The sequence below is a fragment of the Gobio gobio genome, assembly GCF_949357685.1.
Source record: "Gobio gobio genome assembly, chromosome: 15".
NCBI classification, from domain to species: domain Eukaryota; kingdom Metazoa; phylum Chordata; class Actinopteri; order Cypriniformes; family Gobionidae; genus Gobio; species Gobio gobio.
The window spans coordinates 26,782,801-26,800,250 of record NC_137108.1 but is presented as its reverse complement, the minus strand read 5'-3'; the positions used below and the strand labels follow the sequence as shown (position 1 = coordinate 26,800,250).

Genomic DNA, 17,450 nt, shown 5'->3' with positions numbered 1-17,450 from the left:
TGGCCTTTATCAATCTTGGCCTCCTAATAATCACCATCATTTGAATTGGCGCTATTGCTTTCTCTCCTCTCCACCTGTAGCTGATGTGTGGTGAGCGCACTGGCGCCTTTGCTCTTTGGCTGCCTTTGCATCATTCAGGTGGATGCTGGACACTGGTGGTGGTTGAGGAGATACGATTGTAAAGCGCTTTGTGTCTCCTGTTAATAGTAAAGCGCTAGCATATATAAATGCCTCATGCATTCATTCAAATTAATGATTGAACACTTGCGTAATATTTGTGCAGTTCTAAAGCAATTAACATGTCATATTGAAAAGGAGATAAACAGAAGGAAATAGCCCACCCATATAATAATAAGCTCACTAATCTTCGACAATTACTTAAGCATTGTTTAGAATAATGAAAGGTAGTGACCACAAGGATTTGTTTCTACTGAGGCCGCTATAGGGGAGTGGGAGAAAGACATGAGTTTGGCTTCAGCATTAATATTTACAATAATATATTGAATTTGATAGGTGTCTCTCACATTGTCCCACAGCAACATTACAATAGTGTACATTAATGTACAATGTTTTATAATAATAATTTATTCTATTTAGTGTCCAATTCATTCATTTAACATATTTAATATTGGGGGCATCCAAGTTATTTGACATATTTGAACATTTGAAGAAAAAAAAAGTAACACATTAGTTACTTTCCCTGGTAATTAGTTACTTCTATAATGATGTAACTCAGTTACTAACTCAGTTACTATTTGTAAGAAGTAACTAGTAACTATAACTAATTACTTTTTTAAAGTAACGTGCCCAACACTGCTCTCAACACAGCAGCCAGTGTTCAGAGGCAATGGGCTGGGATTCAGGAATGATGCACACACAGTTGGCCGGTTTCACAGATGAGGCTTAAGCCTAAAATGCATGTTTGAGCTGTCTGAACTGAAAGCAACCATTTCTTAAAACACGTCAATGCCTTTGAGTGTCAAGATGGTATTTTAACATTTTCTTGGAAATGATCAGTCTATTTATGTGTCAGAGTGTAATTTGACAATTCATTGTAATTATGTTAGCAGAGTCAGTGGAAGGTGAATGCTTGAAAATGAAGCATAGTTTTAATATATGCGTAGCAGGATTTAACCGTTTCATTAAACTGCAGCTACAAACACCATAAACACACATTTACAGATTTACAGATAATAACACTCACACCCACATATTGTAAGAATACAGTTTTAATTCAAAACATTAAAAACCTTCATTCTTTTTTTCCAGATGTACCATAACTTTACAGACAAAACCTTTCTGTAAGAACAAAGTTATTTACTTTTAGTAAAAAATTCATTGCAAAGCATAGTGATGCAGGCGATCAGGGTGGCATACTCCTGGAAGTCCACAGAGCCATCAGCATTTGCATCCAGATCCTTAAATATCTTGTCCAGAGCTGCCTTGTCTTGGGATTTCTTTAACATGCACAACACACACAAAAGCGTAATCAGAGACACGATCTGTACAGTGATGAATCAAATTTCCCATATTTATTAGCTCAAATATTTTCATTATGAGAATACAAAATAATGAATCTTATTTATTTTTAAAATAATGTTATTTATTTAATTTAAAAACTGAATCATAGAAAGGAGCTATTTTATTACCTAATTTTTAAATAACATTTTTTAACAAAAATGTCATGATGAAAACAGAAATTATTTTTCAAATATACAATGTATGAAAGAGACTCACCCCAAATATGTCTCCTAGCTCTGCGGTGAGCAGGTCCTTGAGCTCGCCTTTGCTCAGGGTTGTCTTTTCTCCTTCCTTTCCTGAGTATTTGTGAAAGGCTGCAATCAGGAGAGCCATTCCTTTCTGAATATCTGTGAAATTGGTGCGATACAAAATAGGTGTCAATAATAATAAGTAATAATAATAATCAAACAAGGCTATGTGTCCACAACATACAAAATGATTAGTAGTGGAGATGTCAAAAATACACAAATATGGAAAGACACGCCCAGCAACAGCATAACACATGGAACAAGTTACGCCCCTCTAGAGTCAAACATAAGGCATGGAAGAAGGAGGAGAGAAGGGATGGACCTGTAATTGTCTAAAGAGTGGGAGTTTTCAGAAAAGGAGGGATTAAAAACAACAGTTTTATGCACGGCCAACACCCTAAACATAGCCTTTAATTAAGACAGAAGTGGAAGATAGAAAGAAAAAAAAGATATCTACTCGATTTTGTCATTTGATCCACCACCAACATGCCTTCTCTTCCCAGCACACAAACTCTTAAACTACTCTGTTCAAATTTACAGAAGACATATCTACCAAATAATTAATGGTTGAAAAACATAACATATAGGGTACAACAGCAATTAAAATGAGGTATTTGTTCTATTGTATTTCCTTTAAAAGGTGCCCCCAGGGTAAAAGGCACATTTGACTTTATTCTCTTTTAAACCACTAGATGGAATTCAGCACAGCACACATTTGGCTGATGTTTGATGCTGTCCCGGATGGGAACACAAACTTGATTCTGCTCTAATTTGATCTGATATTAAATGTTTTTTTTTTTTTACGTATTTGAAAATGCTGTAGATTTATGTAGCAAAGGAGAATCGATAAAATGATTGGCTCTTATTATTTTGAGACAAAGGTCCTGTTAATGATTTTTAGTTTTGTTCAAGGTAATTAAAGCAACAGTTTTTCAATAATGGAAGAATATGTAAAAGTATGGTATTTGGGGGGAGAAAGGCACAATAATTAACATGATGATAAATATCTGGCTGACTTCTCTGTTTGTTGACATGACATGGAAAGATTCAGATATTTAATATTTATTAAAGCTGCAGGACGTAACTTTTTGCGCTCTAGCGGTTAATAAACAGAACTGCATGCGTCTTGTGGAAGAACATTGCAGCCGGAGCTTATTATTATAAAATATGTATTTGTTATACTCTCAAGCTGTATTAAATTATTATGGGATCTCTTCCAATGCTTTCATAATCTTTACATTTTTTAAATCATTTTGTTTCTGTATTTTTAAAATGATCATATTTTAATTACAGTTTATTTATTGAAAAAAACGTTTATTTTATTTATCAAAATAAACCATAAATAGTACGAACTTTGCAAAAGTGAATGTTTTAAACAAATTTAACTTGCATTATTAAAAACATATTTTAGCTAATGTATTTGTATAAATAATTTGTGCCTTTTGCCCCATGCTGGTTTTACCGCGTGTGCCACCTCATACATTTATACGATTTTTAAACGAACCACTTTTATTATTTTCATACAAAATTTGGTTCTCCATCAATGTTCAATAAAAACATATATTTTATCCAACCATACAGTATGGGAGTAAAGAAAAGCACATTTTAACATCTTAAGATGTGGCTTTAGCCCCGTTTTACTGTATATAAACTGAACTAGTTTATCAGAAAGTGGAGGCTGCAACAATGTTTTACCCATCAAATACAGCAGTGCATCAGTGCACTACATTACAGTGCAGATCATTAGTTCACTTTAAGGCAGCAGACAGTAAAACACTCAGTAAAAAAATATAAAGTCTCTTACCTGACATGGTGTTTAAGAAGTTGACGGTGAGCAAGAAGTAAAAGAAAATGAGATTAAGCAAGTGAGGACTGAAGGGAAAGATTGAGTTTTATTTGCAGTGAAATGCCACACCTCCCGAATTCACTCCGTCTCACCATCCCAACCAAAACACGCACACGCACCTACATTCACATCCCTCTCTGGTTTACTCTGCCCCCTCTTCTCTCTCTCTTATTGGTCATCCCCTTAAATCATTGAATTTCCTGTTTGCTTAATTATTGAGTTAGCAAAAAATGAAGCAGGTTGGCCTGGTATCTCTTTGTGAAGTCTCTAACTCAGGTTAAACCAGCTCTTAACCGCACACAAACCGACAAAACCTTATACTTGAGCCTATGGACAAATCCATAGTCAATACTTGCACTTGACTGTTAATGTTAGATGGGTGTATCCGAGAACCACTTTAGTCCAACTGGAATCACTGAAATAATTTTATGCTACAGAAAGCATATCTAATAGTGGTTGTGTTGAAACTCCAGTTGTGAAATCATTTGCTTATGCATGCTTATGCATGTTTGCTGGTATACAAAACTGCTCAAGTTGAATTAAAATGTAAAGTAGTCTTTTGCGAAATACACAGAGATGTCAACTTGTATCCATCAAAATGACCATGCCCATCATTTATTTTATTTTTTTTAGACTGGTAATATATTTTACCTAAAACATAGATAGACACAAATATAGTGAGTGACCTGAAATTGAAATTAGTACAACTTCTGAGTGTTACAACAACAAAAGCATTATTTGAGATTAAAGTTCTGAACTTGAGATAAAGTTAATAAAGTGCCAAAGTATCAGTTCAAAGATCTCTTACGAGGGCCACCACAAGATGGAGACATTGTCTTGAAATATTACATTCCATGAGCTGCAGTAAAGATTAATGTTTAGTAGTTATTTGCAACTTGTCTGATCACCGAATTGGGAAAACACTTGGAAAAAAACATGTGTTAAAAACACTCCATAATAGAGAATGCACATACATTTATCAGTGGTTAAATCTAATACGTATAATACAACTTTGGTGTTAGCTTAATATTATATGGAGGGAGGGACAGTAGCATGTGTTTGGTTTTGGAATATAATTTCAACATCATAATAACAACAATACAAGTGAATGATGGGAATATTTAAAAAAAAAAATATATAGTTTCATGTTATATTATTTTGTTTATAGGAGACTCTCATGCTAACTGATTTACTGTCTCTTCTTTTGGACTAAAAGCCCAGAGGGATGTTGTTTATAACACCCCCCCCCCCCCCTCCCCCCATGCTAAACAGGGTTGAGCCTGGTCAGTACCTGGATTAGCCTGGATGGGAGACCTGGGAAAACCAGGTTGCTCCTGGAAGAGGTGTTAGTGAGGCCAGCAGGGGGTGCTTACTCTGTGGTCTGTGTGGGTCCTCCTAATGCCCCAGTATAGTTACGGGGACACTATACTGTAACAAGCATCCCATGGCAACTCTCAATCCCATGGCAGTTTTCATAAAGAGTAGGGGTGTAACCCCCGGTGTCCTGGCCAAATTCCCTCTATTGGCCTTTATCAATCTTGGCCTCCTAATAATCACCATCATTTGAATTGGCGCTATTGCTTTCTCTCCTCTCCACCTGTAGCTGATGTGTGGTGAGCGCACTGGCGCCTTTGCTCTTTGGCTGCCTTTGCATCATTCAGGTGGATGCTGGACACTGGTGGTGGTTGAGGAGATACGATTGTAAAGCGCTTTGTGTCTCCTGTTAATAGTAAAGCGCTAGCATATATAAATGCCTCATGCATTCATTCAAATTAATGATTGAACACTTGCGTAATATTTGTGCAGTTCTAAAGCAATTAACATGTCATATTGAAAAGGAGATAAACAGAAGGAAATAGCCCACCCATATAATAATAAGCTCACTAATCTTCGACAATTACTTAAGCATTGTTTAGAACAATGAAAGGTAGTGACCACAAGGATTTTTCTACTGAGGCCGCTATAGGGGAGTGGGAAAAAGACATGAGTTTGGCTTCAGCATTCCCTGGCACTGCTCTCAACACAGCAGTCAGTGTTCAGAGGCAATGGGCTGGGATTCAGGAATGATGCACACACACTGTTGGCCGGTTTCACAGATGAGGCTTAAGCCTAAAATGCATGTTTGAGCTGTCTGAACTGAAAGCAACTTGCATTTCTTAAAACACGTCAATGCCTTTGAGTGTCAAGATGGTATTTTAACATTTTCTTGGAAATTAACTATTTATGTGTCAGAGTGTAATTTGACAATTCATTGTAATTATGTTAGCAGAGTCAGTGGAAGGTGAATGTTTGAAAATGAAGCATTGTTTTAATATATCCATAGCAGGATTTAACCGTTTCATTAAACTGCAGCTACAAACACCATAAACACACATTTACAGATTTACAGATAATAACACTCACACCCACATATTGTAAGAATACAGTTTTAATTCAAAACATTAAAAACCTTCATTCTTTTTTTCCAGATGTACCATAACTTTACAAACAAAACCTTTCTGTAAGAACAAAGTTATTTACTTTTAGTAAAAAATTCATTGCAAAGCATAGTGATGCAGGCGATCAGGGTGACATACTCCTGGAAGTCCACAGAGCCATCAGCATTTGCATCCAGATCCTTAAATATCTTGTCCAGAGCTGCCTTGTCTTTGGAATTCTTTAACATGCACAACACACACAAAAGCGTAATCAGTGACACGATCTGTACAGTGATGAATCAAATTTCCCATATTTATTAGCTCAAATATTTTCATTATGAGAATACAAAAGAATGAATCTTATTTATTCTTAAAATAATGTTATTTATTTAATTTAAAAACTGAATCATAGAAAGGAGCTATTTTATTACCTAATTTTTAAATAAAAATTTTCAACAAAAATGTCATGATGAAAACAGAAATTATTTTTCAAATATACAATGTATGAAAGAGACTCACCCCAAATATGTCTCCTAGCTCTGCGGTGAGCAGGTCCTTGAGCTCGCCTTTGCTCAGGGTTGTCTTGTCTCCTTCCTTTCCTGAGTATTTGTGAAAGGCTGCAATCAGGAGAGCCATTCCTTTCTGAATATCTGTGAAATTGGTGTGATACAAAATAGGTGTGTCATTAATCATAATAATCAAACATGGCTATGTGTCCACAACATACAAAATTATTAGTAGTGGAGATGTCAACAATACACAAATATGGAAAGACACGCCCAGCAACAGCATAACACATGGAATAAGTTACGCCCCTCTAGAGTCAAACATAAGGCATGGAAGAAGGAGGAGAGAAGGGATGGACCTGTAATTGTCTAAAGAGTGGGAGTTTTCAGAAAAGGAGGGATTAAAAACAACAGTTTTATGCACGGCCAACACCCTGAACATAGCCTTTAATTAAGACAGAAGTGGAAGATAGAAAGAAAAAAAAGATATCTACTTGATTTTCTAATTTGATCCATCACCAACATGCCTTCTCTTCCCAGCACAAAAACTTAAACTATTATAACATGTATATAAACTGAACTAGCCTTCAAATCAGTATCAGAAAGTGAAGGCTGCAAGATTGCTTAACCCATCAAATACAGCAGCAGCAGTGCACATTACAGTTAGTTCTCTTAAAGCCGATAGTAAAAAAAATAAAGTCTCTTACCTGACATGGTGTTCCAGAAGTTGACGGCGAGCAAGAAGTGAAAGAAAATGAGACAAAGCAAGTGAGGACTGAAGGGAAAGACTGAGTTTTATATGCAGTGAAATGCCACACCCCCTGAATTCACTCCCTCCCACCATCCCAACCCTTTACACACAAACGCACCTACATTCACATCCCTCTCTCTTTTACTCTACCCTATGCCCCCCCCCTCTCTCTTATTGTTCATCCCCTTAAACCATTGAAACTACTGTTTGCTTAATTATTGAGTTTGCAAATATATATATATATAATAAAGCAGGTGGGCTTGGCATCTCTTGTCCTTGAGAAGTCTCTAACTCAACTGGTTAAACCAGCTCCTAACCGCACACAAACTGACAAAACATTATACTTGAGCCTATGGACAAATCCATTGTCAATACCTTCCCTGTCTGTCAATGTTAGCTGGGTGTATCTGAGAACTACTTTAGTCTAACTGGAAGGTATATAAAACTACTATAGGCATACTTTCTGTAGATATACTTTATGTTGAAACTCCAGTTGTGAAAATCGTATACTCGCCTATACTCGCTTATGCATGCTTATGCATGTTTGCTGGTATACAAATTTGCTCAAGTTGAATGAAAATGTAAAGCAGTCTTTTGCAAAATGCATATAGATGTCACCTGCATTCATCAGAATGGCCATGCCCATAATTTATTTATTTAAGAACATAGATAGATTAGATGAATTTGATTCTGAAAAAGTAAGACTGATTACCCCTTGCTTAACTGCACAACTAGTTAGTCAGACTAGTTCTTAAGACACAGTTTTAACATAATGGTTGTGTAATGCTGGCCTAGTGTAAATTTTCACATGTAGCTAAAGGGCATAAATTTAAACCATTAGGTAATGAAACCGCACACTGTATATTTGCTATGAATATACTGCTTTAAGTTGTGTTGCAATCATAATGGAGCTGCTCCAGCAGCCTTAACCAGTCCCGCATGGTTTAAAAGCACAGGATTATTGTCTATTAAGAAACGCTAAAAAGCAATAACACAAAGAGACTTTATGTCTGCTTATTGCAGTCATTCATGGTTTGTTAGGAAAACTATGAAAAGATTAACCAAATGTTGTGGAATAAAAAACAAAAAACAAAAAAACTGACACGTTTGTGAGCTTGGCATACATATCTGACATTGCAGTGCTTCATGGGAAGCATGTTATGCCACAAAGCAGTGATCTTTTTTTAAATTTTATTTTGTGAAGTCCATTTTGCAAGAGTATTTTAGATTCCCAGCGTTTAATTCTGCATTTTAAAGTGGAATATCACCAACAAGAACAAAAAGGGACACAGGGACAGTATCCTCAAATGTAGACCTATGCACCTAATCTAACCATAAAGTGTGCGTATTAGGTTCTTAAAGGGACAGTAAATCAAAATGAAAATTCTGTCAGAATTTACTCATCTTCATGTTGTTTCAAATTTGTGCAGAAAAGCTTGTAAGCTTCTTTCTTTCTTTCTTTGCAAATACAATGAAAGTCAGTGGGGGCCAACGTTGTTTTGGACCCCGCTGACTTTCATTGAATGAACAAAACCAGTTGAAACATTTTTCAAAATATCTTCACAATATCCTTTTAAGGTACTAATATCAGCTCAAGATAAGGTACAAATGTGTTCCTTTGTGGGTCCGCCCTAGTAGGTTTATCCATAAAGAGACTATGTAAAAAAAATTCTGACAAAACTAGTCAAAATACTCCATAAGAAGAGAAATCAGGAATACTGTATATAGAAAATATGTAAAAAAAAAAAAATTAATTTGAATGCCAGGCTACTAGGTGGCACAGTATAATATGTTTCCTGTTTGGAATACTTTAATGCACGGAAGGGTGGGCTTACACTAGTTGTACACTAGTTGCAGCTTTTATTAATAGCAACGCACTGCTGAAAAAGTGAATAAAGAAATAGATGGGAATAGAGAGAATGAAGGGAAAAGGGGAGGGACATCACCTGTCAAACCAACAGAGTGAAAGAACATGTGAAAAGCATTCAAAAGTACTGGTATTTCAGGACTAGTGACCGATTTAAAGACTGAGCTAGAAATGAGAGACATCAGGGAGGGAGAAAGAGGGAAAAAAAAGGGGGCGGAGGAGATGACTGGCCTTATTTAACCCCTCTCTTTATATAATACAGTGATGGTGACTCATTCGAGTAGAATTTCAGTTTCTTCTTCATTCCTTCCTTCCTTCTTCTTCCTCTTTTTTATTTTGACCACAGTTGTTCTTGCATGTTAACGCATTTAACTTTCTTCACTTTTCTACTTTTTTGTGCTCTGTTTATTTCCCTTAAAGGGATAGTCCACAATTTTGTCATCGTATACTCACCATTCTTTAAAAAAAATCTTCTTTTGTGTTCTGCAGAAGAAAGAAAGTCATACAGGTTTGGGACGACACAAGAATGAGTTAACTTTTTTTGCATTTTCATGGGTGATCTGTCCCTTTAAATGAGTGAGAAACATACACACATGCACATATATGTGTTCATGGAAGACAAACAAGAGCTCATGATTAAATCTCATGCACTTTGTGGCCAGTTTCCTCGTGAGTCACCATCCAAAACAATCTCTGAGTAAGTGGGTCCTCCCTGGCGCCATTTTGACCACGAGTTTTAGTTAGGGTCGGCTTCAGACTCAGTGTATCACAGTGTGACGTGGGCAGATGTGAACATGAGAGGACAGGACACGGCGGAAATACTTGTTGTGGCAAGAGGTTGGCCTTTCTTTGTAGATATTTTTGTTGTTATGAATACATGAGCACAAAAGCATGGCACAAACGCATTTACTTTTCATATCAATAAAGAAGAAAGTTATTTAGATATGAAAACTTTTCTGCAAATCTTTACTCTGATAAACTACAGTTGACATGAACCACTTATTATACTGTGTTGACATAGCTTACAAACATCATGACAAACAAAATGAATATCCCTCCGCTTCCCATGCCTAATGTTAAATACGGACATCTGCGTCACTAATGAGAAATTTAAGCAAAATTGGAAAAAGATGTTAGTTTTACAGAAGACACATTAATCTCTTTTCCTGCCAAAATGAACAAGCATTCATTTGAGTCTTGTTGCTATATGTCATACACAACATAACGTGGAAAAATACTTTTTTTAAATCTCACACTAATTTGCATAATATAAATTAGTAATGTAGTTTATAAGAGAGACAGGACAAGTCATACAGAGAAGTTGACAAAAGGCTTTTTAAATAAAGGTCAGGTTGGAGCAAGTTATTACAAAAAATGTATGCAACTTATTAATTATGTTTTTTTTTTTAAATCTTTAGTATGCTATCTTCTATGTTTTTGTTTTTTGAATTGTTTTAGTTTTTAAAGGATTGTTCTGTGTTTTGTGTTTCCTTTGTTCTAGTTTTCACGCCTGTTTGATTACTGTGTTTGTTGCCCTGATTACTGATTTGAGCTTAAATCCTGCCTTATACACTATATTGCCAATTTAGGATTTTTTTGCTATTCTTCTAGAAGCGCATTTGTGAGGTCAGGCACTGATGTTGGACGTGAAGGCCTGGCTCGCAGTCTCCGCTCTAATTCATCCCAAAGGTGTTCTATCGGGTTGAGGTCAGGACTCTGCACAGGCCAGTCAAGTTCCTCCACACCAAACTCGCTCATCCATGTCTTTATGGACCTTGCATTGTGCACTGATGCACAGTCATGTTGAAACATTAAGGTGACATCCCCAAACTGTTACCACAAAGTTGGGAGCATGAAATTGTCCAACATGTCTTGGTATGCTGAAGCATTAAGAGTTCCTTTCACTGTAACTAAGGGGCCAAGCCCAAACCTGAAAAAAACCCCACACCATAATCCCCCCTCTACCAAACAGTCAGGCAAGTACTGTTCTCCTGGCAACGGTCAAACCCAGACTCGTCCATCGGATTACCAGACAGAGAAGTGTGATTCACTCCAGAGAACACGTCTCCACGGCACTGAGTCCAGTGGCGGTGTGCTTTACACCACTGCATCCGATGCTTTGCATTGCACTTGGTGATGTAAGGCTTGGATAAGCTGCTCGGCCATGGAAACGAATTTCATGAAGCTGTCTACACACTCTTCTTGAGCTAATCTGAAGGCCACACAAAGTTTGGAGGTCTGTAGCTATTGACTCTGCAGAAAGTTGGTGACTTCTGTGCGCCTCAGCATGTGCTGACCCCGCTCTGTGGTTTTACGAAGCCTGCCACTTCGTGGCTGAGTTGCAGTTGTTCCCAATTGCTTCCACTTTGTTATAATACCACTAACAGTTGACCGTGGAATAGTTCACGAGTTCACACTTACAAATAATCAGATAGTAAATATAGTATACATAATAGTATGCGTGGTAGTATGCATATTTGGCGTGCTGTCCGAGGAGAGGGCTCCGAGCTCGGTATTTGGCCCGAACCCAGAGTACTCCCCCCGTATCTCTGGTTAGGAAGTAACCAGGTGAGTGTGAGGAAGATGGGGTGGTGGAGGGATGCTGGGAAACTGTCAAAGAACTTTGGTGAGTTGACTGGGTATTTATGTAGTCCTTCCCTTGTGCTGATTGGGTAGACATGTTGATTGCTGATTGCTGACAGCTGGTTTAAATGATGTGATAATTGGATAGATCATTTGAATGTGTTCCTCCCGAACTTTGTTAGTAAAACATCATTTAGTAATGAGGAAATTTCACGAATGCACAGGTGGCAACCTATCACAGTACCACACTTGAATTCACTGAACTCCTGAGAGCAACCTATTTTTTTACAAATGTCTGTAGAAGCGTCTGCATGCCTAGGTGTTTGATTTTATACACATTTGGCCATGGAAGTGTTGGTACACTTGAATTCAACGATTGGAGGGGTGTCCCAATACTTTTGGGAATATAGTGTATTTTCCCTGTGTGCAACCCAGTGTGACATATTCACACATATTCAGTGTGACAGCTAGTCTACACTTTTCTTTCTTAGCCTGTAGTTCTCTTCATTGAGAGCCATTTCAGAGTGCAAACTATAAGGAGATCATGGCATGAATTCAGATCAGCCTAACAATTCAAACTATGATGATTGCCAAAGAAAAAAAGACACTACCATCCAATCAGCTGCAAAGGGAAGCACAAAGTGACTTCTTTCATCACAAGTTAATTACAGACGGCCAGTTTGTGTGACTCAGACAGAAATCTCAAACATTTCTAATATAGCCCAAGCATCCAACCCTGTCATGCAGCTGTGCGTGTGCGTGTGTGTGCGTGTGCGTGTGCGTGTGCGTGCGCGTGCGTGTGTGTGTGATGAGGCCTGGACTGGTGTGAATTTTAGGGCTATTAGTGAGACTTTACATCTCTCTGAAAAATCTGGAGAGCTGCATTAAACCTTCTGGCCTTTTCTTCTGAATAATTTTAAAATAATGAATCAAAAAGTAGATATCCAGCTAAGAGTGAATGCTCTCAGAACATAATTGGCTAGGTTCTTTCAAAGTTATGAACAAACATTCTTCCAGTAACGTTAATAGAATGTTAGTTCAAAGTTATCTGGTCTTTAATAACTTTATCAAAACATTAGCACAAAAATGTAATTTATACATCATTCATTGAACTTTGTTTTGAAACATTTTGGTTGACTGTGTGTCAGATGGTTCAGAAAACATTAAAAAGTAACATTCCCATAATCAGGGCTTAACTTTAACTTTTTTTGCTCACCAGCCACTATGGCTAGTGGTTTTCCAAAGTTTTCACAATTTTGACGTCGATACCATGGGGAAAAACTACAGTAGATATTTTTTATATTATCTCATGATTCCAATATAATTTGGCAGCTGGTATATCAGGCTTGTGTCCCTTTAAGCTTACTGCTTACCGTTGCTTACTGTGCAGGCACTTTGGGTGTGAGCACAAAATCTGCAGGACTAAGTATATGCGCAATCACACGCCAAAATTTATTCAAATAAAACGAGTGAGTAAAGGGACGGTTTGTGTAACTCACTGTCTGAGAGATGAGAAAGAGAAGCATATATCGTGCATCTAATCTGTGGGAAATGAGTAGGATATTATGCAGCCTTCACATGCTATCGGAATTATCATAAATACTTCCTAGTTAAAAAATTTGACTTGAACACCCTCTCAAGTCAAAATTTGAATGCGATGAGCTTGTAATCATGAATCACGACTTCAGAAGTGGAAAGTACGAAATTCCCGATAGCACGTGAAGGCAGCATTAGAAACTGTTTCAGATATTTCAGTATCAATATTCATCAAAAAATCACCCTTTCACAATATTCAGAAATACAATTTTCATACAAAGTTCTGTCATGAAACTCTAGATGGTGCAGGATGATAGGTCCTTAACTCAATCTGCTTGCAATCACATAATTCTATAGGGCAAAGCTTATTGGTTCCTGCTGTATCAGTAGCCAACGAGCTTGCAGCTCAACCTTCAAATACTTGGTCAGCATTTGCAGCATGCTTTCAGAAACCCTTCACCTTCCCCAGCTCCACCTGTATAGATCTGCTATGGATAATTCATGTACGCTATTTTGTACAGCAGCAGCATGTCTTACTTGCTCACAGCCACATACATGTCGTGTATGTATTGGCAGTAGCAAGTCCTGTTCTTGCTCTGCAGCAGCAGCAATACAGCAGCAGCATAGCAGATCTATTTCTATACCAAACATATCAACATAGTCATATCCATTACCATGCCGAACACTCCAAGATTTGTCATAACATAAATAACTTTATGGGAATGTTAGCAAACTGTTCCTAGAACATATTTTTATTAGCTGGGTATTGTTTGTGTTCATTGTGTGCGTGTATTGATGCTTCCTGTAGGAGTCGCCTTGTGTTTTGTTATTGCACTTCTATTCTTCTGTACATCAGAATGGGGAAAAAAAATCACGCGCAATGTTCACACAGACCTCCATCTCTCATGTCTCTCTTTGACTCTCTGTGTTTCCTCCTCTCTTACTCTTTCTCTCTCATTCTCTCTCTCTGTGGGCTGATAAAAGAAGACGTTTCCTGCTGCCAGCTTCTCCACTCTGGCACACTGGCATAGTACATTTTACAGAGGAAATCCTCCAGTTTTCAACTGCTTGTGTGCTTCCATTGTGTTTTCTCTGCTCTTGAGTACACTAAAAATGAGGTTTATCTCTCAAGTGAAGTAAAGTCAAATAAAGTTTTGTTTAGTTGTAATTTGAACAGCTTATACAGTGTACGCTGCCTGGAACTGAAATGCTGCATTACAATCAGATTGAGACTAATAGAACAGATACACACTGTGCAGAGGATATTGACACATAAGACATAGCTACATATCTATCAATATAAAATATAACTCAAGTATATAGTATAAAATCTGATTAGCCTATGTATCTGATTTTAAACGTTAGAAAAAATTACTCTTTCTTGATTTATATTTCCCTTTCAGTCGGTCACGTTCGACGTACGTTGGACGTCACTGACGAATTGGGATCACTTCAGAGAGCCCCTATCAACTTCGAGATGTAGAGAACAGGCCAATGGGCCATTGCCGTGCAAGATTTGCATCTCGCGCTCTATCCCGCACCGCGGGTAAAAACAGGAAGCGAGTGCAGCGCACTAGGGCTGTAATCAACCAAAGAAAATCTTGGTCGACTGAAGTCCTGAAATTTTCGACTAAAAATCGACTAAAATAACGAGAGAAAAAAATGAATAAGCTGCACACTGTGCGCAGTACTTGGTAGCCTTGTTGTCTCCCTAAATTAATTATAAATAAACATAAAAAACTAGTAGGCTATTTGCTGTATATTAAATAGTTTTTGAGCTGATTATTTTGCACTGAAATGAGTCTGACACACGAGTCTGTCGGCTCTGACAGCGTCGCATCGCATGCACCTGCGCAATATCATAGCCTATGACTTCCGAAAATATAGCACTATGTGTTGTCAACTAGATATCATCACAAGAACTTTTGAGGAATATGCAACATAATTTAGACAATTGTTTTTGTCATATGTATTATAATAACTGACAGACACTCATTTCAGCCACTCTGTGCAGCTCAAACATATGAGCTCAGCTGAGCTCAGCTTCGCGGCTGAGACACGAATAGACTTAAAGCTTTTACTCTTAAACACAAAAGGCACGTCCTCTTTAATAAAAAAGGAATATTTATTAAACAAGCCAGATCAAGAGCAGAAAAAACGCTCTCACAATTAAATAAATAATATACAAGAAAACTAGCCTTCTTCAATCTGTCTCTCTCGCCAGCGGGTTGGGCTAATCCAAAATAAGTGAAACAATGGGGGTGTTCTGAAGACAGACTGTTACCTGTGAAACAGGGGTGCTCTGAAAACACCCCCATTAGCAATTAGTGCTTTCCACCTGATGAAATGAACGCGGCGCGGCAAAACTAATGAAATGAACGTGGCTCGGCAAAACTGATGAAATGAACGCGGCAAAATTGACAGTACAGATCCACTTATAGCGCGGTGTTGTGACGCTTCCCCTCATGTGTATGTTGATGGGCGTTCCTCAAGTTTACCACTTTGGGTGTACGTTTGAGCCAGCGGCCCAGCGGGGAATGAAACACAAAGGACCAGTGAGAGACTTCTCTTCCCCAGTGGGTTGGGCTAATCCAAAAGAAGTGAAAACAATGGGGGTGTTCTGAAGACAGACTGTTACCTGTGAAACAGGGGTGCTCTCAAAACACCCCCATTAGCAATTAGTGCTATCCACCTGACGAAATGAACGCGGCGCGGCAAAACTGATGAAATGAACGCGGCAAAAAATCGACCAATCAGAATTTTGGTCGAGCCAGAACGTATCGACCAATTATCGACTAATCGACTGGGAGATTACAGCCCTACAGCGCACTATTGTCATTCACTTCGGAGCTGAACGGCGTTTGCACGAAGAGTTAAGACTACTCAGCAACTGAGACTCAACACAGAGAGAGAGAACACAAGGAGGCTTGTGCTGGCGGGATGGCACATAACAGCACTCATTGCTGCAAGCATCAAAAAACTAATTTCTCTGTTTTGTTGGTTCGGTGAGGGCGTTCCAAAGTGAATTAGGTACAGGCTGCACTTTCCCCTGTATCCTGTTGCGGTTATCCCCTGGGTGCTTCAGCACAAAAAGAGTGTTTCCTCACAAAAGAGCAACACAGGTGTGACACTGCGTTTTTTTCAAGATGTCATTCCACCCGTGCGTTTCTGGATGCGATCGTTCCCTGTCGCCTGCTGATGGTCACAATCGCTGCATCACGTGTCTGGGCATCCTGCACGCTGAGGCAGCGTTTGTGGATAGTCATGTTCCCACAGTGGGAACACAAACTATCTCGGCACTTAGGTCTAGACTCGCCTACCTTCGGGAAGGCGGAGTCCCCCTCCCCATACCTCGATCTAGTGCTATTCCTGCCCCGCAGAATAGACCTGCTTCGACGGATGGCCAGGGTGATCTGAGGATTACGTTCAGGGCAAACCTGCCGAGCCAGCCTCCGTGGGCCCCTGATCCCTCACAAGCGGTCCAACCGGTAGAGCTTCCGGAGGAAGTCGCTGGCCCCTCCCATGGGCGTCCAGCGGTGACCTTTGGGGCTCCGGCGGACGATCAGATGTCGATCGGATTGTGAGTTTCAGTCCTCTGTGGATGAAGGTTCGGCTGCACTGCCTCCCTCTGGGAGAGTGGCAACGGTCGAATTGGACCCGGAGTTGATGGCTATGCTTTCCCGGGCCGCCAAAAAGGTCGGGCTTGAGTGGAACCCTCCACCATGTCCCGAACCTTCTAGGTTGGATGATTGGTTTCTTGGGGCGGGTCGCGCTGGTTCTCATAGTCCCGCCCCAGTGCCTTTCTTCCCGGAGGTGCATGAGGAGCTTACCAGGTCGTGGTCGATGCCCTTCAGTGCTCGAAACCGACCTGGTGGCTCCTCCCTCCTCACTACCCTCGACAGCAGGCAGGCCAAGGGTTACATGGGGATCCCACCAGTTGAGCGGGCTGTCGCAATGCAGCTGTGTCCGGCGACCGCTTCCAACTGGCGTGGTGACCCGCGTCTCCCATCCAAGGCCTGTAAGTTTTCTTCTGGTCTGACCGCGAAGGCTTACAGGTCTTGTGGACAGGCCGCGTCTGCCTTGTATGCCATGTCACTGCTTCAGGTGTACCAAGCCCAAGCACTCATGGACATGCACGAGGGTAGGCCTGACCCAGAGCTCCTCCGCGATGGACG

General features: G+C 39.2%; 3 protein-coding genes across 3 annotated transcripts in view; all 3 read right to left on the bottom strand.

Annotated features, from left to right (window-relative positions):
- The window catches only part of slc50a1 (solute carrier family 50 member 1), a 214,583-nt gene that overhangs the window by 97,146 nt on the left and 99,987 nt on the right, over window positions 1–17,450 (bottom strand). The gene's annotated exons all lie outside the window — the stretch shown is intronic.
- LOC307138496 (ictacalcin-like) lies at window positions 567–3,962 on the bottom strand. Its single transcript, XM_079836819.1, has 3 exons — window positions 3,574–3,962; window positions 1,738–1,868; window positions 567–1,457 (listed from the first exon to the last, which is right to left on the bottom strand). The coding sequence occupies exons 1-3, from the start codon at window positions 3,578–3,580 to the stop codon at window positions 1,314–1,316; spliced, it is 282 nt and encodes a 93-aa protein (XP_079692945.1). The 5' UTR covers window positions 3,581–3,962; the 3' UTR covers window positions 567–1,313.
- LOC307138284 (ictacalcin-like) lies at window positions 6,028–7,502 on the bottom strand. Its single transcript, XM_079836505.1, has 3 exons — window positions 7,246–7,502; window positions 6,552–6,682; window positions 6,028–6,271 (listed from the first exon to the last, which is right to left on the bottom strand). Exons 1-3 carry the CDS (start codon window positions 7,250–7,252, stop codon window positions 6,128–6,130), a joined length of 282 nt encoding a protein of 93 aa, XP_079692631.1. The 5' UTR covers window positions 7,253–7,502; the 3' UTR covers window positions 6,028–6,127.